Source organism: Calypte anna, chromosome 9, assembly GCF_003957555.1.
Source record: "Calypte anna isolate BGI_N300 chromosome 9, bCalAnn1_v1.p, whole genome shotgun sequence".
Lineage (NCBI taxonomy): Eukaryota > Metazoa > Chordata > Aves > Apodiformes > Trochilidae > Calypte > Calypte anna.
The window spans coordinates 15,638,559-15,663,852 of NC_044255.1; the positions used below are offsets into that span (position 1 = coordinate 15,638,559).

Sequence of the window (25,294 nt, forward strand, 5' to 3'; positions counted from 1 at the left end):
ATCCTGGCCTTAAGTCACATGCTGCAAGAGCCATTTTCCCTAGATGCCTTCTGCCAGTGCATTGCTCCCTGGTCCCTCAACTCCCTTCTCACACATACACAGGCCACACTGTCCTTCCAAACACCCCACACCCCACCCATAATGAGGTGGTGCTGGATGCTCACCTGTGCCATGAGCTGAAGCATCCCCTTGATGCAGAGGAATCTCAACTGACCATGAGCCCCAGAGCATGAAGCTTACCTTCTATCACAGGATCCAACCCCACACAACCATCAGTTGTGGCAGACAGCTCTGCATCATCAAGGGCTGAACCCTTTGCAGCACCCCAGTGCCAAATCCCTCTCCCCTGTGCATCCCCCATTGCAAGCAGGCTGCCCAGCCACCCCACTGAACTGTAGCCTGGCCTTGAGGCTTTGCCTGGCTCAAGAACCCTTCTCCCAAGGAGAGCAGGAGATCTGCTGGGAGAGGGGACACCAGACAAATTCCAGTCCCATCCAGGGGTGAGGAACCAAAAGCAAGACAGCCCTCGAGGTTTTATACTGGTGCGTCCCAAGCAGATTGCATGTCCCTTCAAGAGGCATTTCAAGCAGCACCTCTTTGGGGGATAACACACAGTTAAAAACACAAACAACCACGTTAAAAAAATAAAACCGTATCCAGCAGATTAAAAAAACCAAAAAGCCAACCTAGAGGAACAAACTGAGACAGAGACTCAGGGGATGTGGCTGGTGGGCTGAGCCTTCACCTGCACCCCAAGAAGTCTCAGGCAGAAGGCAGCTGCATGCAAGGCAGGTCCTGGTGTCACCAGAGTGATGTCCCATGTCACCCTTAGAGGAGGACATGTTCTCCCAGGAGGACAGAAGCATGAAGAAGAAGAGTGGTTGGAAGTCTTGCTAACTGCATCCTCCAGCTATGGTGAATTGCCTCTGCTGAAAGCCCATCAACACCAGTGCCCTTGTGTGGCTGCTCTGGGGGCAATGCCCCCCTGCAGCACTGGCTGTGGGCAGTGGCCAGGGAAGGCAGCTCAGGGCAGAGAACATGGAGAGGTAAAGCAGAAATCTGGCATTTTCACCACTGTCACTCCCTCTGCTCCTGGACAACTGCTCTCTGGCAGTGCCCTAAGACAGATCTGAGAAAGGGAGCTGTTAAATGTACAACCACCCCACCCTCCTCCCTCCATGCATACAACCCCCAGAAGCAGGACAGGGGATCCAAGGATTCAGAGAGCTGATCCCCCTCTCCAAGGAGCAGATGTGGCCAGAGCTTCCTAGTAAACAAGTGATGAGCAGAAAGTGCTTATGCCCCAAGGGACCCTGCCAAGGAGCAGGGCATTGGGGATGTACCTGGACCAGACCTGGAAGATGGAAGATACCCCTTCCCTAGCCCAGCATGACCACAACAGATCCCTTGAGAGAGCGTTCCTGATAGTCCTCATCTCCAGTCTGCACAGCTCAGTCTCTGGTGATGAAGGCCACCCATGTAAATAAATCCACAATCTGCTCCTCTGCTGCAGCATGCTCATGTGGCTGCCACCACCTCTGGCTGCTCCAGCTCATCTTCATAGTCTGAGACGTAGGACTCCATGCTCTGCTTGGCCAGCAGCTCTCTCCGGGCCTGCAGCCGCTCACAGCGGGGACAGGGGGATTTGAAGCAGGATTTGTGGTAGCAGGCTTTGCACTCTGTGTGAGAGACAGTGACTGAGAGTTGCAGAGCCTGACACACACTGCCAGACACTCTGCAACCGCAGGAGGGATGTTCCAGTCTTGTCCAGGAGGACATTTTAAACCAAAGCCATGGCAGAATAAGGACCAGAAGCAGGGATCCAGCACCATTCTGGAAGCAGCGAGAAATCATTCTGCAGGACCCCTGCACTGGCTTGCAAAGCCTTGGGGAACACAGGCAGGAGGTTTCATGTTCCTCATAAGGTCCCTCCCCAGACTTTCCAGATTCTCCAAGGAAAGACTCTGTGACTCTGTCCCAAGTTTTTTTTTTGCACTGTGCCTACCAAACTAAGGCTTGCATTTGTCAGGAACCATTTCTAGCCATTTGAGAGGCTGTCCCAGGCTGCAGGGACAAGCTCTGCTAGGCAACTAGTACTGAGCATTACTAAGTATGACTCCTGAGGAGGCCCTGGGGATTTCCTGGCAGGCACAGGGACAAAGCTTTCAGGCTTTCTCTGCTCTGCAAGGTCAGTTCCAGCCATTCAGGTAGGGCCAGGGGAACTGTGTGCAGGCTGCAGCCTGCCCCATAACCCCAGCAGAAGGGAAGCCAAGGCCCCCTGTTTCTGCCAGCGTCTCACCTTCACACATCTTGCACTTGTTGAGCTCAAAGGGGAAGATGATGTCACCTTCATTCTGGCAGAACTCACAGATGAAGCCTTTGGCTTGGCACAGCTGGAAGGAGAAAACACGAGGAAGAAGCGGTTAAATGTTCCTTATCTCCCAGGAAAGAGGCAGAGCGGAGCAGGACAGCAAGACATGATACCCTGCTCTATCCATGTAGGGCAGCCCTTCCCCAGCATGGAGCACAGCAAGGCAGAATCAACGTGTCAGATTAGAGCCAAAATGGGGTAACAAACATCCCATATGTGCTGGGTAGGAGCTCTGTACAGCAGACAGGAACAGTTAGCATTGAATCAGTTAATCTGGTGGCTGCCCTGCCAGTCAAAGGCCTCCCCATACCTTATTTTTGCAGCACAGCCCACTCCCAAGGGTGCAGTGCTGTGCAGCAGCCAGGTGAAAAGGCCTTACCATGCACTTCTCAACGTGCAGGCTGCCTGCCTTCAGCAGCTCTGTCAAACGAGGCACCAGGTCCCCTTTCTTTGTGGCATTGAGGTCGCTAAGTGAGTAGAGATGCAAATCCTCTGTCAAGTGGCCAGGCACTGCATCGAAGGAGTCTAGGAGGCTGCAAGGACAGAGAAACCAGAGCTCAGACCAGAGCAATTCCACTAAGCCCCCTCCCTATGCTGCTTCTACTTTCTCCCCTTTCCACTCCCCTCTCCCATCCCACATGCTGCACAGATGCCCACTGCAAGTTGTCATGGGGCACATTCAGGACAGCAAAAGCAGCTTCACCTCACAGCCCAGGACTCACTCTTTAGCCAGCCGGCATGTCTTAAACATGTTCTTCATGTGGAAAAGCTGGATTCGCAGTAGCTAGAGAGGAAAGGGGGACACAAGAATCAACAAGAGCACAGTCCTTGGACAAATAGGTCTGTGCCATTTCCTGCACAGGTGAAACAACTGCTGGTCCTCAGCTGCTGCTCCCTATTACTGAAGTGCTCACACCACACAGAGAACAACTATCCTCGTGTGCTCCAGGAGATAAACCAAAGCCCAGCTAGACACCAGGCAGAAATTCCTTTTGAAATTCCTGTATTACTGGACAAAGAACAAGAGGTGAATGGAAACCCACAGTGCTGAGGCTTTAAGCCTCAAATACTGAAATACCTGCTTCTCACCACCTTCCCTGGAATGTGGTTTACAACCAGCAGCCCCTCGCCTCACCCCACTCAGGAAGGTGTGGAAAAGGTCTTACCCACACTTGGTTGAGAGACTTCACTTTTCTGTAGAGGGCAGGATTGATATCCTGCACATTGAAGAGTGGGTCACTCCAGATCTTGCTCAGCAGGTCTTTGGAGAAGTTGCTCACACAGTACTTGCTGAAGTCCCACTTGCGCAGGATGCGGCTGGGGATGACAGTCTGGGCGTTCTCGTGGCAGCACTGGCAGAAATACTTCCCCAGGTACTCACAGTACCGCAGCCGCTTGATGTAATCTGGGCAAATGCCAGGGAGGTCAGACGAGGCACAGGCTCTGCCCAGCCACATCCCAACCATGCTTATCATTTCCAACAAGCATGGCAGTCGGCCTTGCCAGTACCTCCTCCAGTCCCAGAGTGCTCAGCACAAGGGTCTGCAAGCATCCCTGCTGACTGCAAAAGCCTTTGAGACCACAGTCAGGTCCTGTGCAGCCATATCTACCTCCACATTCAGGAAAGACAGCTGGTCAAAGAGTTTTGCAGCTGTATCCATAGCAGAACTTGCTGGAAGCTTTAGGACACCAAGAGATAACTTTGCCTTAGAAAAGTCTGTATCTGAAATACCCTACAAAGGGCTGGCTGCTCTTTGCCTTCAATCTGTGACCTTCTGGACAAAGAGGTTTCTCTGCTGGAGCAGCACACTGATGAGCAGGCAGAGCTGCCAAAGGCAGCACAGCATTTCCCCACCAACCTTGTGGCAAGCTCTGCCACCACCCACCCACTGAGTTCTCCCACCTGTTCACAGCTTCTTCCCCAGTCTCCAGCTACGGGTCAGGGACCCAGAACTCACCAGGATCAGTCCGGATGCCACAGCCTGCACACCGATAATTCTGCTTGGCCATGGCCACTTTCCTCCTGCCCAGAGACAGAAGACAATGTGCATAAGTGCAGCCCTGATAGCATCTTGCACCAGAGAACAGAAACTGGCACAGAGCTGGATGGCAGAGACAGCCATGGTTTGCCACTTAAGTGTGGACAACAAATCCAAGGGGAAAAGCCATGTGGTGCCCCAATGCACACCAAAGACACCAGCCACAGGCACTGACTCCATCTCACAGCACCAGCTGTTTTTTGGTGACCACTATGGATTTATGAGGCTCAGGGCAAGGAAGACCCAGCAGCCAAGTGGGAAGGAGAATATTATAAGCCTCAGTGTTGACGGAAAAGGGCTGGAAAGGGCAGGTCCCTGAAGAGCTCTCTGCTATGTGGGTCCTTACTTTGGAGCTGGGTGAACATTGAAGATGATCTGTGGTCGTGGTGGGGCCCACTCCAGGTTTCCACGCACCCGAATCCTCAGCTTGTAGATGTCAGCGTGTTGTCCATCATCAGGAGAGATGGGCAGAGAGTCAGGGATGGGTAGGAGCTGGAAGAGGCAGGCAAAAAGTTCAGATCCCTGCATGGTACCTCAGAGGCAACGCACCTGGCTGGCTCACCAGCAACCTGCTAGAGCAGACCTCTGGAAAACCATCAGGCACTGAGCTGAATGGGTGCTGGAGAAGGGATTTCTCCTGGGATGTGGGCACTCTGCTGCAGGAGGCTGCAGTGGCAGAGCCCTGTTTGGCTGCACCCACCTCTGGAGCCCAGACAAAACCCCTTCTCCAGCTCAGCAAAGAGATCACCAGGACTAGCAAAGCCCTTCAGTCCCAGGGGTTTGGGGAAGATCAAATGCATCAGCCCAATCAATCCTACCTTCTGTGGGGCATCGTGCTCAGGGACCAGCCACTCCAATTCAGATGCAGCTGGGAGCTGCATGCCCTCAAACTGCTTCAGCAAGCCCATGGCCACGGCCTCTGCTGAGTTGGAATTGAGGAAGGAGTGAGATCTAGACAGAGAAATGAGGGGGTTAGTGCTGGATCTTATAGATGTGCCCTCCTCCCAACACAAACCTACCCAAGAAGCTGCCAAGAAGGGACACAGCTTTGTATCTCTCCCAAAAAGCAGAAGCATTCTCCACATCACAGATAGGTTTCAGAACATTAACACAGCAGCTCTGCTTAAAGCAAGGCTGTGGTTCACCTCCCTGCAGCCCCCACCTCTCCACCCCAGGACAGTACAGGAAAGGACTGATTATTTCTCACTGCTGCTGCACTGCACTGTCTGTGAGCATTGCTGTGTGCCAGCAGTCCCACCTCTGGGTCACAGTACAGCAGGGAGGTCTGGAGAGAAGGTGGCACCATCCCATAGACTAACAGGCTATCCCAGCTGAGAGGGGGAAGGCAGAGGAGGCTCAGAGCCCACAGCAAGCCAGTGGCCAGTCCAGATGTTAAAGGATGTTCCAGGTTTTCTCCACAGCCTCTTACCTACTAGGAGGCAGGGCCATCTCGGCTGACACCAGTCCACATCATATCTACCTTATGCTCATGTAACATGTGACTGATCCTGAGCATCCCAGGTGCTGCTTCCTAAATTTAAAACTAAGACCCATCTGGAGGGATGTTCTCTCCAGCACAAACCAGGAGCTGTTTGTTACATGTGGAATAGCAGAGTTGGGCAGGAAGAGCAACTTGGTACCAAGATGTATTGTTGCAAGTTGAAGACGTACATGGACTCCGAGGACAGAAAGGACTTCCTGCTGGAGTCTGGGTTCCTCTTGATGTCTGCATCTGAATCACAAACAGACAATATGGGGCAGGGCTGGAGGACACTTCAAACCAAAGCTTCACTCATCAAGCTGTTCAAAACCATGTGAACTACAGCATCAACTTCTACAAGTAGCACAGAGCAGCGAGGAGAGGTGCAGTCTACTCAGTGACTCATCAGAGTTACAAGGGAAGGACATGGTGGGATGCTGTGAAAACAGTGAGCCTGGACTTTAGGGAGACAACTGGCTGTTGGTACAGGTCACACAAGAAATCCTAGCAGTAATATGCCCTGAAACATTTTGCACACTGTAGTTAGGAGGGCAGCAAGGTTAGCAAGAAGGTTTAGTGGCTCTCTACACACAGTTCAGATGCTTCAGCAGATTAGCAATGGGATGCAGAGTCCTTCTCTCTATTACACTGCAACCTGTGAGGTCAGACAGTGGCTACACCACAGCTTGTCAGTGATTGCACAGCCAGGGCTGGCACCCTGATCCCAGCACTCCAGAGATACATCAGCACCCATGCAGAGAATGGGTCAGCACAAAGAGGCCAGGGCCCTGCAGAGGCCACAGACCCATCTCCTCAGGAGGAAGAGGTCCAAGATAAGGAGCAGGGCACTGGGGCCCTGTTCCCTCCATCAGCTGCCCCACATCTCTCCTTGGTGTCAGCCTTGGGTGCTGGGCAGAACCCAGCAATACCTTCATCACTCATCTCTTTCTTTCACTCCAGCAGGTTAAACCCTGACAGGGAATTCATGTCCATGGTGAAAGAACCCTGGGACAGAAGACTCTTCCCTAAGCACGAGGCAAGCAGGTGCAAGCAGAAACCCTGCTTTGTTGCAGACTCACTCCCAGAGAAGGGCAGGATGGCATGCAAAGGGAATGTGATAGAGATCAGGAATGAAGAGAGGCCAACACAACAACTTTCAACCAAGCAGGTGTCCTGCTTTGTATCTTTGGGGAGCTCTAGGAATGGGGTCTGCAGTGATGACACCACCCCCAAACACAAGCTTGCAGCTCCCTCAACACAGTGGCCCAATGCCCAGCTAGGGGAGGCACAGCTTGGGGTCCCTGCTTCTCCATCCTGAGAAGGTTGGCTATGTGGACCTGCAGAGAGCCCATCTGATCCTGGCCAGGCATCAAGTGCACACCAAAGCCAAGGGAATCGCAGTCCAGCTGAGTGGCAAAATCCAGCAGCAGAGCTGTTTGTTACCCTGGGAAGAGTGGGGCTGCCCTGGCAACAAGGGGAGCAAATCCCAGTCCTACCCATAAGTTTACAGTCTCACACTAGTACAGTTCAGTATGGATGCTTAACCCTCCTTGTTTGACATCCATTGCTAAAAAGAGCAACAGGAAAGCATCCTAATGTTCAAGAATCCATCTATCTATATAATATGATTGTATATAATCATATATTGTCTATATAATGTGAATGTACCTGGCTGCAAAAAACAGGGAATTCAGGCAAACATAGCCTCCCAATCTTGTACAGCACCATCCAGACATACATGCCATGCTCTGATGCCTTCAGTTCTACACAGGAAGGTGCCACGTGGTCCTACACACTGTCATGAACAGCCCCCAAATCCAAGTATACCACACCAGTCCCCATATTCCAGCTTCAGGCCAGGGTGAGCCCCCCCAGATTAAACCCCTGGCCTGGAAACACAGGACACAGCAGGTCTGAAGGGGAACCTCCAAGCACTAGCAGGTCCTGCAGGAGCAATGTGCTGGTGGTGAATGTCTGACAGGAGAGAACAGCAGCAGCCCACGTAGGCTGTTCCCTTGCTAAAGCAAACGGGGAGCACATCAAGGTTATTTAAATGCAGCCAGCAGACAAGATGGGTTATCTAGTATTACTGTAAACAATAAAAACACTAAGCAAGACCTGGCTGCATGTGATTCCAGTGCCCAGGGCCTCCAGGATGAACAAACTGTGCCCTCTCTGCTCTCACTACTTCTTCCTCCTTCTTTCTAGAAGGATTCTTCTCTAAGTCTGAGCAGGACAGGATGGGATGGCTGTGGTTCAGATCAGAACTACAACATGTCAGCTATGCCAAGTCAAGCAGGATAATGTTCCCTAAGGCACCTGGGATGGAGACTGGTCCCACACTGTAGAGGATTCTGCTCACATCCATCCCAGGCTCAGCTTTCAGCAGCTACAGAGACACAAAGCTGTGCTACTGCCCTGCCAAGGCAAGACAGGTCTTCATCACAGCAGGCACATTTGGTAAACCCAAATACTGCATGGCAAAAGATCCTGGGAGATGGAGCCCATGACAGAGCTCCTCTGCCTCCTCCTTGCTCCATCCTGCCATTACACCCTGCCACAGCTTTTCTTCCCCATGTCTGAATGATACTGTTCAGTTCTCACATCAGGCAGATTTCTGAGAAGTGTGTTCATGTGCACACACATGAACCTTGCACACACACGCACGCATGCTGCAGGGGAGCACTGTGGGTACTACCTGAGAACAGGGAAGCCATTGACACTGAGAGGCCGTTCTTGGACATTTGAATCAGGTTAGATCCATCGTTACCATCTGTATAACATGGTGATGACAAAACAGTTGACTTAAGTGCTTTGGCCAGGCCAGAGTGGAAGAGCAGCACTCACACGAGAGAAGCCCAGAACTGAATTCACACCCCCTTCTGTGGGCTTCAAAACTGAGACCAAAATCTAATCCTCAGGGACTGAGCTGAGGGCTTTTTTGTCAACAATGAAGAGACAAGAAGCTTGTAGCTGGAGACTGGATTGCTCCATCTTCTTTTTAAAGTCAATTTTTTAAGTCAGTGAGATGGAGGAACTGCTGAGAAGCCAAGTCATCCACCTCAGAGGATAAACAAGGCTCTAAAGTAAAAGTACATGTGGGGACCTACCTAGAAGGGTCTCCTATGGGCAACAAGCTCTGCCACCCAAGCTGCCCAAAGCAGAGGCCACAGGTATTACAGATCAGGATGAGATCAGCGCCACCACTGCCACCTAAGAGGTAGTGGTCAGAGCTATGGTTCCTTCTGCCTGGGGAGAGGGAGAGAAGGAGGGCAGCTCTACCATCTCTCTCTAGCTGTGACAGCTGCACAGTGGGCCAGGCATTAAATGGAAACCAGCTATCAGTCAGAAGAGGCACTGAATTCTACAGGATTCACAGTGGTTACAGAGGATTTCAAAGGAAAGTCATGTCACCACATAAGGGAAAATGGTTGCTCTGCTCATGCTCAGAATTCAGACATTTGTTTGAGAAAGTCATCCTGAAGGCCAGAGGGACATGATCTTCAGTGGGACTGACCTCAACACAACCACACTCAGCAGTCTATCTCTGCACAGGAAGCCAACACAGCCATTGCTTCCTACCTCGGATCTCGTACTCTTCCACATCCTCTGCAGAGCCAGAGTCAGAGAGCCGCATGGAGCCATGAGAGCTGAACTGGGACCCACTGTCTGTCGCCATAAGACCTGGAAGAAAAGCAACAAAGCCAGGCCATCAAGAGAAGTGGTCTGAAGGCTCATTGACAGCTAAGGGATAACCAGTGTGTTGGTGTTGATAACCAGGTATGCCCAGGGCAGGGAGGGATAGAGGTCAAGGATGGAAAACACTATGGGTTCAAAATGAAATTGCATTCCAGAACTGAGCAGCAGCAGCACACAAGTGTTATCAGAGTCTATCAGCCCCATTACAGCCTTCAGCAGCAGCAGAGTTTCACAGATCTCTGCAGCACCTTGGTAGCAATACAGCTGCTTCTCATGAATGGGCAGGAAAACAGAACACTATAAGGACCATCAATGGACAGAAAACCCACATCCCACCAGCTGATGAGCCCAAAAGACATCACCCACTGTCTGAGCCCATCTCCTGGCAGGTAGGGAACAGGTGTCGAGTGCGGATCTGCTGGCGCCGAATACGAATCTTTTGTTTAAGCTCCTGGATCTCCTTGTCACTGTCTTCCTCCTCCTCCTCCAGCTGCCGGCTCATCATGTTGCATTTCATCAGCTCAATGGCAGCAATCAGGGACTCTGAGATGCTGAAGTGTGCGTTCTCCTGAGAGGCAAAACCAAACACTTTCAAGGGTTGTACCATGAAAAAACAAGGAAGTCTTGGTAAAATATTCCCAAACTGTGACAGAAAAGAGCTTACTCCTCATGGAGGGTGATAGAAAGACCTTAATCCCTGACAGCCTCATGAAATGTTACTCTTCCCTGAGAACCTAAAAACTAAAGCCTCCTTGGGCACCAGAATACTCACAAAACACAAGGGGTATCCTTGGAAAGTGTGCAACACATCTGCTCTGAAGAGTCACCACGTGTCCCTCAGGGACATGTTCACACTTTGCAAAGCTGCTATGCATATGCTGGCTGCCAGTCACCACTGAAATTCTGTGCACAGCTCTATAGTAGGAAATATGGGAGTGTCCTCCTCATGGAGGGAATTATCACTAAACCTACAGTAAGATACGTTCTCCAGTACGCACAGGCTGATGCTGCCTCTCTCACCTTCTCCAGGTCTGCACAGCTGCCAAAGTCCTGCTCAGAGAGGTAGCTGATGAGGGACTGCCCTTCTGAGGGTCTTCTGAACATCCCTTCCCCCGAGCTCAAGTACTGGCCAGAGTCTAAAAAACCAAGAGATAAAACATATGAGGGAGGGAACTGCTGTTGTTGCCATGTGAACAAGCCCAACCAGCATCCCACAAGGAGATGCCAGAAGCTGAGGCCACAGCAGCCGATGGAGAAGACAGACCAGGAGGAAGCATCCCTTCTGAGGCTGGCTGGACTCACCATACTCCATGTAGAGGGAGCTGGGTGTGCTCAGTTCACTGCTCCGGGCGGAAGCAGACACCAGCCCTCGTCCCCCGCCCAAGTCACCATGGGACTCTGGAAAGGAAGATGACACCAGGCACGCATCAGTATCCTGGAGACAGTCCAGTCATTGCAAAGAGTGAAATGGAAGGGGATCAACATCACACAGGCAGGTACAAATGGACAGGGAGCAAGGGGGGACATCCTTTGCTTGGCTGGTCTGCTCTGTGCCACAGCCGAAGACAAGCTCAGAAGCGTATGAAGCTAAAGGGGCACTTCAGGCCAGAAAGGAGAGGGAAAGAAGTTCATGAGAGCCATGGAGCAGTTGAGTCCTGTGCCTTCTCCTCTTTTCCCATTAGCAGAGCCAGGGGACACAAGAGGTTCCAGCAAGTGCCTCTCTCAGCCCCTTACTCCTGCTGGAGTATCTCCAAGGGAAGAGTTATCCCACAGGATAGAGGGGAAGCTTGAGCAACCAGGGGATCTGGGGGGCTCCCAGCCCTGCAAAGCAGCTCGGACACCAGTGTAAGAAGGCCTCTGAAGGATGTGCTCAGTTAGAAGCCAGAGTTCCCAGCACACAACCCTAGGCTTCAGTGCTCAAGGTGACCTACACAGGCTGTGGGCTGGGCCCTGCCCCACTCACACCCCACGGTGCAAACTCCCATCTGGGCTGAGCCGGTGGGGACTGCCAGGAGCTGGACTGATCAGCCACGAACAATGGCTGTGCTGTAGAGTCACGTCCCCAGGGAAAGCCCAGATCGAGTGGCTGGGTGATAGAGGACTGTCCAAGGAGACTGAAAACACCCTGACTGGAACATACAGGTGCTGACATGGGGCAAGAGCTGGCTTATATCCCAACAACAACAGAAAGTCAACCTTGTCCTCTCCACCTCCTAATTCCTCTTTACTCCCAGCTAACCTGGATGTGGCTGGAGGCTTCTCAGCCCACCAACACTAGCAGCTCCCTGCCCAGTCTACAGAGCAGCAGCCACAAGGTTGAGGCTTGTAACCAACTCACCTCACAGGCTGGGTGACAAAGAAGACCCATTGGGGTGGGAGGCTCTCACTGCTAATCATTGTAGCCTGGCAGGGTCGGCCACAGCCACCTCAACCCTGCTGAAAAGCACCTCATGACCACCAGCCTGGGTGATGCCATGTAGAACAGAGTCTACTGCTGAAGCACTCAGCATCCTCTGCTGGAGCAGGACACAGGGCTGAACATATCTGTCTGAAGGCCCAAGACCTTCAGGAAGGGGAAGGAGGTAGGAGCCTTCCTACCTGCAGAGCTCCCAGCACCCAGATATGAGCTTGACAAGCCCAGTGCCACAGTTCAACAGATGCATTTTTTTTATGCTGCTAACTCTTTCTGCATGTGGGTCAAAGGAATGGCAGCACCTCAGCACCTCCACACAGAGGGAAACCTGCTCCAAGCCCAGAAAAACACCTGGGAGTCCTGGCTGCAGTGCAAGCACATCCGGCTGGAAAGTGACTGAACTCAGCCAAGATCAAACCTCCCCATGTCACAGATCCACTAAATGAAAGGATAACTAAGATGTTCAAGCCCATGCCTTCTTAGCTGCCAGCCCTTACTCACTTGGTGAGACACAAAACCTTTCCTGGCTCCCAAGGAAGTGGGGTGGAGGGAAGGGCAGGGGACACAGTTTCAGGGACTTGGTGGCCAGTGCTCCATAATGCCATGCAAGGGAACTGGGTGCTCATGTGGGTCTGGTTCACTGTTCCCAAAAACCAAGCTGGGATCTTAGGTCGCATGCATAAACCTGACCACCCTTGAAAGCACCATCTGGGACACAAGGAAGAAAGACTTTTTTTTGATTTTTCTGAATGGACACTGATGGGTTTGATGGAAATCCTGAACTTGATGCAATGACCACTAATGAAGGGCTGTTACTCTGGCCTCCAAACCTGCCACTGGATCTTCTATTATAATGGTGATATCCCTGAGGCCTCCTGGGCAGACAGAGGAGGAAGAGGGCAGCATTTAGGGAGAAAAAACAGACAGACTGGTTACTACTCAGCAAGGACCTCCACTTCTGCATGAAGGCAGTATCAGAGGAGCAGACTCCCCTCACATCCCACTCCTCCCCACCATGCATTCACCCACTTAAGAGCACAAGAGAACCCAGTAGTTTACCAGTAGGATGAAACCAAACCCCAGACCAGTGCCCTACCATGTCTCCATGCCCCAGACAGGCAAGACCAGTAGGGAAGCAGGATGGCTAATGCCACAGTATCACTGCCACTTTCTAAGTTTTTGGTAAAAGCTCCCAATATTAACAACAACCCATCCCAGAGCTGGTATGGGAAACATGATGTCAGCCCATCACTCTAGTGCAGAGCAGGAAAGGTAAGGGCAAACACAAATTTCCCAACTGCTTGCCCACTGTTCCCCTTTGCTGGCCTGATCCATGGAGTCAGAAGGGCAGCCAGTGTCAGCCTCCCTGTACCAGGGACTCCCACACCCCAAAGCCACCCCAGAAAAGTCATCCCAGTACCATGTATCTTCCCCGAAGTCACATTGGTGTCAGAATGCGAGCGCACGTGGCTCTTCTTGAGGATGCCCTGTGGAGCTGACGACTGTCCCTCTGAGAAGCTTGACCGGCGCAACAGGCTCAAGCCCCTGCTTCCACCTCCACTTGCCCCTTGCTCCCCCAGGGATGAGACCGAGTCCAGCTTCTGGGAGCTGCTGGAGGAGAAGAGTTTGGAGCTACTGCTCTTGGTGCTGTTGGTGCTGGCACTGCTGCATGCCCGGCCACGGCGCCCCAAGTTCCCAATGGCCAGGTACTCGGGCCCATCGTTAGCATCACTCTGAGGATCATCCTGGCTCCCTGTCCAAGTGTCCTCGCTCTGGCTGGTGGTGCTGGAGCTCATCTCGCTGGCTGGAGAGAAGGAGTCTTTGGGTGAGGGGACGTGAAAGTGAGTGACAGAGCCAGGCTGCTCCAGAGGGGACCTGCCCTCGCTGAAGGAGGAGGAGCGGGTGGATGGACAGCACTCCTGTGGCTGGCTGGTGCTGGAGCTGACAGAAGAGCTTGCTGGTCTCCTGTCTGGAGAGAGGCAGGAGCAGGATGTCACACACCGTGGCACAAGCAGACTACCCTATGATAATAAGCTGGTGCTTATTGCCACAATAAGGCCAGGGATCTCCCTCCCAATGCAGGCAGAGATCTTCTTGTGCCCATCCACCAGAATAAATCCATGATCAGAAAAAAAGGCAAAGTCTTTTCTGGACTTTTCTGGACTTTTCCATAACTTCCCAGCTCACCCTCGTTACCTGAGAAGCCAGAGGAGGCTGGATGGTGGAGGCTGGAGAAGGACCCAAAGCAGCGCTGCTGCGGGCAACCTGCAGCGGGGATGCATGGGGGTGAAGGAAGGGCAGTCAGGCTCTGGCTCTTGGTCACTGGAGGCAGACTGTCACTCTTCCTGGTAAGCTGAAGAAAGGTGACATCATTAATAAATCAGCATTTAAGAGGCTACACATCAAAGCAGCAGCAATAGAAAGGAATCAACCTGCAAGCACTTGGTCACCAGCCAGCAAAGGATGCGGCAGCCCAGGGGAAAGGAGGACAGGGAGGGAAAACCACCAGGTACAGAAGGGAAGCAGCTCTGTTCACAGCTACACAGCAGGTTCCCATTGGGAAATTACCAGGCTCTCAGTGAAATGATCCAGGCAGCCCAGTGCCCCAGGCAGACGGCTCTCATGTCCTTCAGCATCATAGTCACACATCTCTCTTGTCCCAGCAGAAGGACCCGATGAGCACAGAGATGGCAGTGACGTGCCCGCCAGCTGAAAGAACACAGCCCCCATTTAACCAAGGCTCATTAAGTGCCTTCCTCTGGGGAGCTCTCTGCAAAGAAAGCAGCAGCTGTTCCCCTCTTCTGGGGAAGAGGCAGCTGGCGAGGGGTTGGATGGGGGAATCACTGGCATCAACCAGGAGGACTGGGCACCCAAGTGTCCTGTGGCACTGCCTGTCCCCTGTGACGATGGCTGTCCCTCACAGCCTGACAGGTCTGCCTGCTGGCCCTGAATCCTGGGACTGTTGGAGAGGGTTTTGTTGGTGTCTCTTAAGAAGAACTGGTCCTTGTACAAGCACCTGCAGCCACCCAGCATCTGGAGAGAGTCAGATGCCAAAACTGAGACTTCAACTCACCATGGAGGTGTCGATCTGAGCCAGAAGCCTGGGGTTGTTCTGCTCAACAGCCTCCAGGCACTGCAGCATGGCCGTGACGTGGGCGTCACTGAGCAGGAAGGCAGAGTCTGGGGAGAGAAAACTGCTGCTCAGTGGGAAGGTCCTTCTCACCCCCATGGTTTGACAATGCTGTTTGCTCACATGCAAACCACCTTTTCTGCCACCACCCCACCCCCCGCCTCACTCCCAAGCAGCTTGGGAGCCCCAGCAGCTGGATATTTTCCTAAGGAGAAGGGAAAGGTCTGTTTCTCTTTACCTGCGTAGAACTTCCTGATGTACTGCCGGTTCCCCAGGAGTGGCCTCAGCTGAGCAGACAGGCAGTGGCACTGCAGGCTGTGCTGCAGCCACAGCTGAGCAATAGCTTGGTCCCCACCATCCTCTGGGCTGGGCTGGGCGCTCTCCTGCAGGCTGATGAACTAGAAAGGGATACCAGGCACAGGTTAAGGCATACAGGGGCAAGCAGGGGAACAGAGGGTGCTCCAACACACCAATCTGTTCCCCCAATAATGGCAGCTTTCTAGGGCTGGTCACTGTCAGTGAGAAGGAGGATGCATCCCCATCCACCAAGGAGACAAAAGCACCAGGGAGAAACAATGCTTCAAAGGTCAGCCAGTGACCAAAGTCCTCTGACAGCCACCAGCACTATGAATTTCTCCTGCATGTTCTCCCACCCATGTGCCTCGCCCCTGACCCGGAGGGACCCCATGCTCCCAAATCCAACCTGTCATGTTGTGACAGTCATGTTCTTGCTGACACATTAACTGGGGAAGTTAACAACAATGCCTGAACTGCTACAGATTGAAGAGCTGGACTGTAGTCACAGCCCAGATCCTCCCAGCAGCAGACTGAAATCAGGGACCACCAGTGGTCAGCCCCTTGCACCCATTCACAGTGCTGATCATAGACATCAGCACAGGGCAATCAAGAACCAGGAGCACCCATGGGTGCCAGCAGTCAGCACAAGCCAGGAACAGGAGAACAGAATGTATGGTGAAGAAACAGGACAGAACAGACATTCAGAGGTTCACACAGAGGCACCAGTCAGCCCTTCAGACACATAAGTGCTGCTTGTACTGGTTCCCTTGGTGATGCCCACTGCACCCAGCTGAGCTGAGCTGCAGACTGGCCTGGCAGAAATAAGCAGCCAATTGTCTCAGCTGATGCCTCGCTGAGTTCCTGGGATGTGGCTTGTACACAAACATGAGGCTGCTTCAGCCTCCACAAGCCATGGAGCCGCTTCACCCACAGCAGGCCAACAGCCACGGTGCCACTATCCCACCGGTGAGGCTCACAGTCACACAGGCTCTCCACAAGGCCACCACACCAGAACTCACCTTCTCCAGGTGATGAGCAGAGCCAGGACTCAGCCAGCGAATGTCCTTCACAAACTGCCAGTAATCCTTCTGTCTGCAGCACACCTAGCACCCAAGAACCCAAGTCCCAGTTAAATTACAACATTCACTGTTAGCCCCCTGGCTACCATGGCAAGACAGCTCTGAAACCTGGCAGGATGCACCAGAAATTGGCAGAGGAAGGGCAGCACTGCTTTACAGAGAAAAGACAATGTGAGCCTATAACATGGTTTTGTAGATGAAGAGATCAAGTAAAAAAAAAACTGTTGTGATGTAGATAAGCTGCCTCCTAACCCTCCCACGGTGACCTCCCCGATGTGGTCAGCCCACAGGTGAACAGACAACACATCACCCAAGCTTCTCGTCTTCTACCAGGTAAGACCCCAGTTCACCATACTGTGGAGACAGGAAGGGTCTTGAGACATGGAAAGGGACATTGCACAGGGGAGGCTCACGCTCCTGTTGTAACACAGTAGGATCCCAAAGGCCAACTGCAGCTCATCAGTGGGCTGAGGAGTAGGACCAGCACTTCTGTGGACAGGCAGGCAGACAGGAGATGGGAAGAGACCTCAGGTGCCAGATGTACCTATGGCAAAACATATCTGGGAGCTCTGCTTTGCCCAGGTCTTCCCAGTCACTCCATGAATGGCAGTGTCATGTATGCATCCCTGCTTCTTCAAAGGTCTACCAAGTTCAAGATTGACTGAATTCCCATGTCACCATTCCCCTTCCTGACAGCACAGGACCCTGGAGGGGAGCCCTGATGCCTTAGCACCTCACAGAGTCAGACCTCAGCAAGGGGACATGAAGGGCAGTGTGAAAACGCATCCCAGCAAAATCAGCAATCATTGCTGCCTTCTGATGCAAGCCACCACCAAGGACAGCAGCACAGCTCAGCACCCCACGTAAGGCATTTGGCATTGCATTTCTAACAGCTCTCTGCTGCTGTTTGCCTCTGCTTTATTCAGACAGTAAGATTTTTTTTTCTCAGTTATTCTTCCCATTAAAGAGGAACTGCAGCAGAGCTGATGTTCTCCTCACCACCCTATTGTGTGTAAACATAGCCCAAAAGCTTCTTCCTTCACCAAAACGCTGATTTTTTTTTTCTCCCCTCTCTATTTCCTCTTTCACAAGCATCAGAGGAATGAGTTCTGTTATGTGGTTTATTTGTTTGGGTAGGTTGGTTTGGGTTTTTTTGAGTAGAGAATTGGCAGTTTTAGTCCTCTAGACTATATTGGGCTTTTCTGGACTAATAAATTTCACTCAAAAGTTTAAAAAACTCTTACCCTAATTTTAACATGTGAATATGGATTTTTTCACCTTTTAAAATTTATTCTCAGTTGTAGTATAAGAATTTATAAGAGAACAATAAGTAAAAGTGTTTTGCTGGAGCAACTATGAGAAAACTTCTGTTAGGATGCTGTGTTTTTATGGGCTTCCCTTTCCAGCTACTCTAGATTGATTGGTGTCACACATACCCAAATAGGGGAGACATTTCCAGGTAAAAGAGCTGCCTGTGCCCATAGTAAATGCCTCAAGGAAGGCAATGCACTGTCCTGCTTTGCAGGTCTGGCATGAACTGTCACTAAAAAACAGAGGAGTATAACTCATGTGACTCTCACTTCCTGAAGCCTATTGATAGCACGTCTATCAGAAGGGAACACTGTGTAACACATAGCTGCTCACTCTGCTGATCTCTCAGAAAAGGTCCCTGGTCCATGCTCATGGGGACTAACAGGAACAGAGCAGCACCAGAACGAGTGCTGACTGCAAATTTAATAAATCCAGGGAGCAAACACCCTGCTGGGATGAGCTGCCAGCCTGGCTCTTCCTGGAGGTTTATTAACTCACATGCAGCATTGCATAGTGCGGTTTTCCTGCTCCTGGATCCCAGCTGGCCCTTGCAAGCTGCCTGGGGCTCCTCTGCATTGGTCTTTTCTCTGCATCACTCTCCGATGGGAAGCTTGCCCCCAGGCACAACCTGCAGACTTGCTTCAACTTTCCATTGTAAATTAATTGTGCCGGTAATTGCAAGCTGAAGGGGAGATCTTCAGGCCTCTGCACACAAGTGGAAAAGATAAATTCTTCCAGGAAGTCATGGAAGGGGGAAAGGCTGGGTGAGCTACAACAAGGTATGACAAGAGCTAGAAAGATCACGTTCTCGCAGGGCACGGATTTGCCTGCACAGCTAACCAGGAACAGTAAAGATGCTTGGTTTCTCTTGCCAGACCTCACTGGGGAGTTGTCCAAGCACACACACTACTGGGTGGACTCACTGCAAATGCTACTTTATTGCTTGTCTGCAGTAGGAAGAAAGGAGTGAAGGGCTGGCCTCTGCGTGAGTAGCACAGGTACTTAGAAAAAACAAGTCCAAGGTGGACAAGATGGAAAGAGCATGTGTCCAGGTCCTTCTGACAACCAACAGTGCTCTCTCAGCCCCTACCTCGGTCATTTCTCACACTGCTGTACCCACGCTGTGCTATGAGCACTGAAGCAAGCCACAGCAGACAGAGTCCCAGCTCTCATGCCAGGCACTGAGGCTGTTACAGACAGACAGTGTCAGCAGGACAGAGCCCTACCTTGTCATGGATGAGCCCGTGGTAGAGGATGCTGTGCATGTCTCTGCAGAGTCTTTCCAAGCCGCCATACTTGGACCAGACATTTGGGTTGCTGGTGGACACCAAACCTTCCACTGTGGTTTTCAGGTTGCCTAGCAGCTTCCAATGCTCCTTTCTGCAGAGGAACATGGCAAGTTGTATCAGATATATAGCAAGAGGAGCCTCACAACAGGACCGTGGTATTACACTCCCTCCAAGGAGACTGGTCAGGTTGAAACCTTCGATGGTCCAGAAGGATGAGCTAAAAGACTTTACACCTCCATGTGGTCTCCTGTGCATAGTTTGTGGACAAGAGGCCCTATCATAATGATGCTTGTGATGACTGGCAGCCACCACCAATGTGGTTTCAGGGCACAGCCAAAACAAAGACTGATGGCTGCTGCAATATACAACTTGCTTAGTACAGGCCAACACAGCTGGAGAACATCTTTCCAGCCAGGCTCTTGTTTCACTCACATCCTGTATCAGAAACTGGTTAGAGCAGCAGTATGTCAGGAGAACAGCAGCTGTAAGGCAATAGCACGATGTCTGCCACATCTAAAAGCCACCAGACACATTTATAGAGAGTGACACTCCCCAAGCTGTGTGCACTGCATTGAGCACTCCAGCTCCATCAGGATGCAGAGATGCTCCACTTCATGTTCAGTAACTCTTCATCTGCATCTGCACCTGCACAGACCCTCCCTGTTCCCCAAGCTGCTGTAGGCACAACTTGACTTTATTGCAAAAGCATTCATCGTGCTCTGGTCAGAGATTAGCAAACTGCAGGTGTTCTCTAGAGCTTGCACAGCATTTCTCATCGATATCAGTCCCCTCAGCTGCCCTGTGTACAGCAAGAAATCACCATTTTCCATCATAAAGAGGGAGTGATGGAGCAAAGAGGCGACATCATTTGCCTATACAAAAGCAGTTTCGGGTGACTGAAGTCCCTGCTCAAGCTGCTTGACAGCGTTGCCAGGGGAACAGCAGCTGTCAGGAACATGTATTCAGATAGAAGCCACGCTCAGAAACAACAGGAATGTTGCAATGTGTATTTGAGGGTGTAGCTGCCATAAAAGCGTGCCTCTGCAGGGTTTGTAACAAAAAGTAACTGATAAAACAAGCTTTTCTTGCCAACATTCTCTTTTTGAGACTGTTCACTTCTGCCAAACTGATGAGGTCTCCCCAAGGAAACCTCACCCCTTTCAAGTGACCACCTAAGCTCAAATCACACGGAAGCCAACCCATTCCACCAGCAAAGCCCATCACCCTGACAGCACAGGACCTCCAAACCAGAGCTGCAATGCATAAAGAATTATGTATGTGCTTATAAAGTGCTTAGACTAACAATCATGGTCAGGGCTTTATCACCAGAAAGAATGGAGAAGAAAGCATCAATACATATCAAAAGCATCTCTCTGAAGGAGACTTGACCAGGGGAGACACAGAAAACTGATCCAGCCTTTATGGGCTTTTCCCATCACTGTCCTAAGGGATTCAGATGCTCTTTGACCGGGAACCAGCAATGCCACTCTGGGCAGCATCACTGGTACCCGGTCAAAGAGCATCTACAGCCACTGAGCTCAGAAGTTCACCAGCTCCTCCCCAAGATATTTCTGACACTGAGGTTAGGAAATGCAAGTGAAAGCTCAGCCGCACTGCTGATTGTCCAAGTCAGTGAGTCTGGGAAATTCCCTCCCATGTTACTTCATGCTATAAAAAGCTGGCAATGCACACAAGGATGCGGGGGTAGGGCACACAGAGCCGTGCCCTACCAGATGACTTGTCTCATTAAAGGAGGAGTTGAGCGCATCCCCAGAGGCAGGAAAACAGGATTTAACAGAATGGAGACACATTAAGTAGTCCTTGAACAAATTAACCTCAAAATGTTAAAACATTGAACTCAGAAGCACATGGGGAAGAAGCAGCACAATGAAAACACTTTTACAGAGGTGATGCAGAAAACACTGAAACAGAATTACATCCCTGTAAGACAGTAAGGATCCCATTAGAGTTGTTGGCCCAAAGCAGTTCACAAGTTGGATAAAGAGAAGCCTGCTGATCCCAAAAACCCAACTGCATCTGGGCTGGAACATGGTGCCTCCTGCAAAGTGACATGAGGTTGAAGAAATGAAGATCCATGTAACCTGGCTGACAGGTGGCAGAGAAGTCAAGAGACAGTGCCACATTCAGCTTGAACTGGACTCGTGGGACAACACTGAATTAGCAGCAGGGTTTGCTCCCCTCCCATTGACAGAGCCTGGGCTGCCAAGAGGGAGGGAGAAGGCCTGAGTCCCAGCAGCCCTCAAGTTCCCCATTTCAGCAGGTGTTTGGAGCAGTACTAAGAAATCTGCTCAGTTTTTCCTGAATAAAGAGAATTCTCCTTTGGTAGTGCAGAAAAAAGCCTGAAATGGGATAAGACCAAATCACACCATGAAAACTCCCCAACTGAGAGGAACGGCAAAGTGAGCAACACACCCCAGAAAGGTCACAGTACATGAGCAGAGGAAGCAGGACCTGCAACACCTGCAAGAACTACTTGCAGTACAAGGGTGTCCCTGCAAAGCACCAGTAAGACCCTCTCCTTCCTTGAAAATTGCTCCCAGTTCTGATACAGCATCCAGTTTTAACCACCTTCTCCATAAATGTGGCCTGGGCACTGGGTCTCTTTCCTTTAACACCACAAACTGTCTCCAGATACAGTTACACCAACCCATGGTCAGGAACCACTCCAAATATAACTAAAGCTTTTGCACCAGAGCAATAAAAGACAGAATTCAGCCTTGAAGCAAGAAATGGCTTGACGATGATAATGATGACAAGGACAGCGAAATGCTGCTTGCTCGCCCAAGGCTTTCTCAGTCCTTCCAAGGATAGGAATTTCTCTTGGCCCAAGCCAGCAAAGGTGACTCACAGCAGAGGCAAGGAGCCATGCTGCTGACTCAGGTGAATGTCTTCATTTAAAATAAAACTAAACCCTAGTTATTTCCAAAACAGAATCACAAAGGTATTTTTTAAAATAAAATAAAGCTCATCTTTCTTGCAAACATCTGCTGTGTGTCTGCCTGGACTCTGCAGGAGGCATCAAGAAATGGCTGCTTGAACCTTGTCCTCTCTACCTGAAGGAGTCTCTCGATCCTTCTTAGCACATTAGAGAGGTCGGGCTGAGGATGCCGAGGCTGTGGAGGCATTTCCGCCAGATCTCCAAGGACATACCCATGCTGGCTGTCGGTTCCTCCTTCAGATCCCCACAGTGCTGTGTAACCCGCTGCTGCGCAGATCCTGCTCCCTCCTTGCTGTCCCCGGGTCTCCCAGACAACCAGCAGCCCCTTCCCCGGGCTCCCCGCCTGCTCCTCCGGCAGGCTCGGCACTGCTGGTAAACGGGATTAAAAGGCAAGAAGGCTTCGTGCAATTCATCTGCAGCCACGGGGAGCAGCTGACAAGGCAGGGGAAGCCAGAAGAGCTCTGCCAGCCCAGCGGGTCAGGCCTGCAGCGTCCAGGTGGGCAGAGCCAAGCAGGCTGCCTGGGGTATGGAAACCCAGGACTACAGGCACCGGTACTGAAAGCTCGCACCCGTGCTGAAGTCATGGGGCACAACCACAAAAAGCTCCCCCAGCAAACACAGCACAGCCCTGCTGCTCTCCGGGTCACCCCTGCTCTGCACTGACAAAGGATGAGGGAAGAAAATAGGGATCGAATAGTGGGATTTTCCTGCTCCTGGATCCCAATTGAAGTGCAAGCTGCCCAGGGCTCCTCTGTATTGCTCTCTTCTCTGCATCACTCTCTGGGTGGCAGAGCCACCGATGGGAAGCTTGCCCCCAAGCACAACCTGCAGACTCGAAGGTTGTTTTTTAAGTGTTTTTTAGCTTCTCCCCCAACACAGCAAATAGTTTTGCCTCCTTGCCTTGGCAAAGCCTCCTCTACAAGCTTGAGGGCCAAAGCCTGTGGACCCAGAACACTGCCACAACCTACAATGAAATGGCACCTCACTGGGAATTAAAATGCTAAACCATCTGCACAAAGGACACCACGGCTGTGCAAGGCCCGTGCCAGGATCCTCCCCAGCGACAGCCAAGGGAACAAACAGCCCCCGTGTGTGCCAGCACCGGAGGGGATGATTCCCTCCTCATCCCCCGGGGAGTGCTGGGGGTGGCACCACATCAGCCTTATTAGTCACAGGATGGTCAAGTCTGTTAGAGCAGGACCCACACTTGCAAAGGCAAGAAACACACAAAGATGATTCCAGAAAGTAAAAGAAGTGAACGGAGCTGATTCATTTTATCCCTCCGAGCCTGCTGGGTCTGAAACATTAGTGAAGATGGAGAGCAGCTCGAGCTGTGCACATCAAAAGGCACCCCAAGCGCCCACTATAGCTTTAAAAGCACTGTTAACATTTTCCCAGCTGATATTGCCAGCAGGAATAGAGCAGCTAGCTGAGCCCCCAGATAAGGAATGCTCCTCTCTCATATCAAGTTTCAGCTGCTCCCTCCTCCCCAGCCAATGCTCCCATTTCCATCCAGCATCCACCCTGTGCTCCTGAGCACCAGGGCAAAACCGAAGCAGAAAGGATGCTTCAGCAAAGGCTGAAGACATGCAGAAACCTGAAGTAAACAGGACTCGTCATAAAAACACCTCCAGGAAACAACCTCTCCTGCTTTTACATAAATGCAAACAAGAAAAACCATGCTTAAAGCATAATTGAAGACCACGCAGATGAAGGCACCGCAGCACGGTCCTTCTCACTGCCAGCCATACGCAGGGCCTTGCCGGCAGCAATAAACAGAAAGTGAAGATTTCTTTTCAGCACCGAGAAGGGGCGATGTAGTCGGAGGGCAAGGGGACACAACCCAAAAGAGCAGCAAGCCGCAGAGCCACCAGAAGGGCAGCGCAGTGTCGGGGCGGTGGTTTCACCCTAAGGAAAAGCTCGACAGCTGCTGCCTCGGCCCCGGCTGATGCAGGGAGAGCTGCTGTCCCCACCACCGCGGAGGCAGAACATCAGGGATGCCGGGGCACACGCCTGGCGCTGTCACGACTGCTCGGGGGACGGAGCAGAGCGATGTGCTGGCCCTGGACAGGTGAAGGTGGCCACACGCTGCTCCGACATCCCACATCACCGTGTGCTTCGTCCCCACGAGGGACCGAACCGTGGGCAGCCGGTTCGCTCTGCAACGGACGATCGTCACCCGGCACGGCCTCCTCCCGGTCCCCCCGATCCGTGCCCCGGTGCTGGGGTCACACCCCCCACGCAACACATGAGGTCCCCAGGACCACCCCCGGCACCGAGCGCACACCAGCACCGCTGTCCCCGGTGCTCCCGCAAGCACACCCCCTGTGCACGCAAGCCCCTGCCCCACGCGTGCCTCGCTCCCGCTGCCCGCACGCACGGCGTGCCCTCGGCGGACACACACACACCCCTGTCACGGTTCCCGGTGCCCCCGGGACACCCCGCCCTGTCACACACGCGCTCCCCTCACGCACCCCGCTGCGTGACGCCGCGCACCCACCCGCGGGCCCGACCCCACCTGCTCTCCGCGCGCCCTTCGCGTGGCCCGACCTCCATCCCGGGTGCGCGCGGCCCCGCCGCCGCCACCGCCGCCACCGCTGCCGCCACCGTCACGTGGGGGCGAGCGCCCGCCCCGTCGCGAACTACAGCTCCCAGCAGCCCCTGCGCGGCCGGGAGGCACTACAGCTCCCGGCACGCACTGCGCGCTGCCGCGCTGAGCGGGGGTCGGGCGCCATGGCGGGGGTTTTACCCCCCCGGTCCCTGCCGCTGCTCCCTGCGCTACACACGGTGCTGCCGCCTTCGGAGGGGGAATGCCCCGTGAATCAACGCCCTGCGTGATTAGGTGAGGAGGGAGAGACGGGCCCTCAGGTTTCCTGTCAGGCGAGGCATGAGGAGCCCTGAGGCGTCCATCACCCCTGTAGGTACATACCCGTGGGTACATATGCACAGGATTTTTGGGGTGGGGGTGTCCCTCAAGTTTCTCTACACTTCTTTGAAGTTTGCTGTGGGCAGAAAGGCTTTCGGGGAATGGTAACCACGGACTGGGTTGGAAAGGACCTTAAAGATCATCCATCTAGTTCCGACCCCCCTGCATGGGCAACCAGGTTGCACCGAGGCCCATCCAACCTGGCTCTGACACTTCCAGGGAGGGGGCATCCACAACTTCTCTGGGAAACCCGCCCAACCTTTTAGTGATGCTGAAAAGGATCTTTAAATAGTTGTGCTCA

General features: G+C 52.4%; 1 protein-coding gene across 1 annotated transcript; it reads right to left on the reverse strand.

The window, feature by feature from the left end:
• Positions 1-18: 18 nt before the first annotated feature.
• RUBCN (rubicon autophagy regulator) lies at positions 19-24,645 on the reverse strand. Its single transcript, XM_030455833.1, has 22 exons — positions 24,586-24,645; positions 19,046-19,199; positions 16,449-16,532; positions 15,371-15,530; positions 15,076-15,182; positions 14,571-14,711; positions 14,199-14,355; positions 13,423-13,971; positions 10,892-10,987; positions 10,610-10,725; positions 9,956-10,157; positions 9,473-9,574; positions 8,589-8,663; positions 6,082-6,142; positions 5,229-5,361; positions 4,757-4,902; positions 4,330-4,394; positions 3,538-3,776; positions 3,094-3,155; positions 2,751-2,904; positions 2,300-2,393; positions 19-1,679 (listed from the first exon to the last, which is right to left on the reverse strand). The coding sequence occupies exons 1-22, from the start codon at positions 24,621-24,623 to the stop codon at positions 1,519-1,521; spliced, it is 3,096 nt and encodes a 1,031-aa protein (XP_030311693.1). The 5' UTR covers positions 24,624-24,645; the 3' UTR covers positions 19-1,518.
• Between the last annotated feature and the right edge of the window lie 649 nt (positions 24,646-25,294).

Coding starts and splice junctions, on each gene's coding strand:
- RUBCN (XM_030455833.1), bottom strand. CDS start 24,623: ATGGAGGTCGGGCCACGCGAAGGGCGCGCGGAGAGCAG. Junction 15,531..16,448: donor CTGCTCATCACCTGGAGAAG/GTGAGTTCTGGT, acceptor ATCCCTTTCTAG/TTCATCAGCCTGCAGGAGAG. Junction 3,156..3,537: donor AGTCTCTCAACCAAGTGTGG/GTAAGACCTTTT, acceptor TTTCCTCTCTAG/CTACTGCGAATCCAGCTTTT.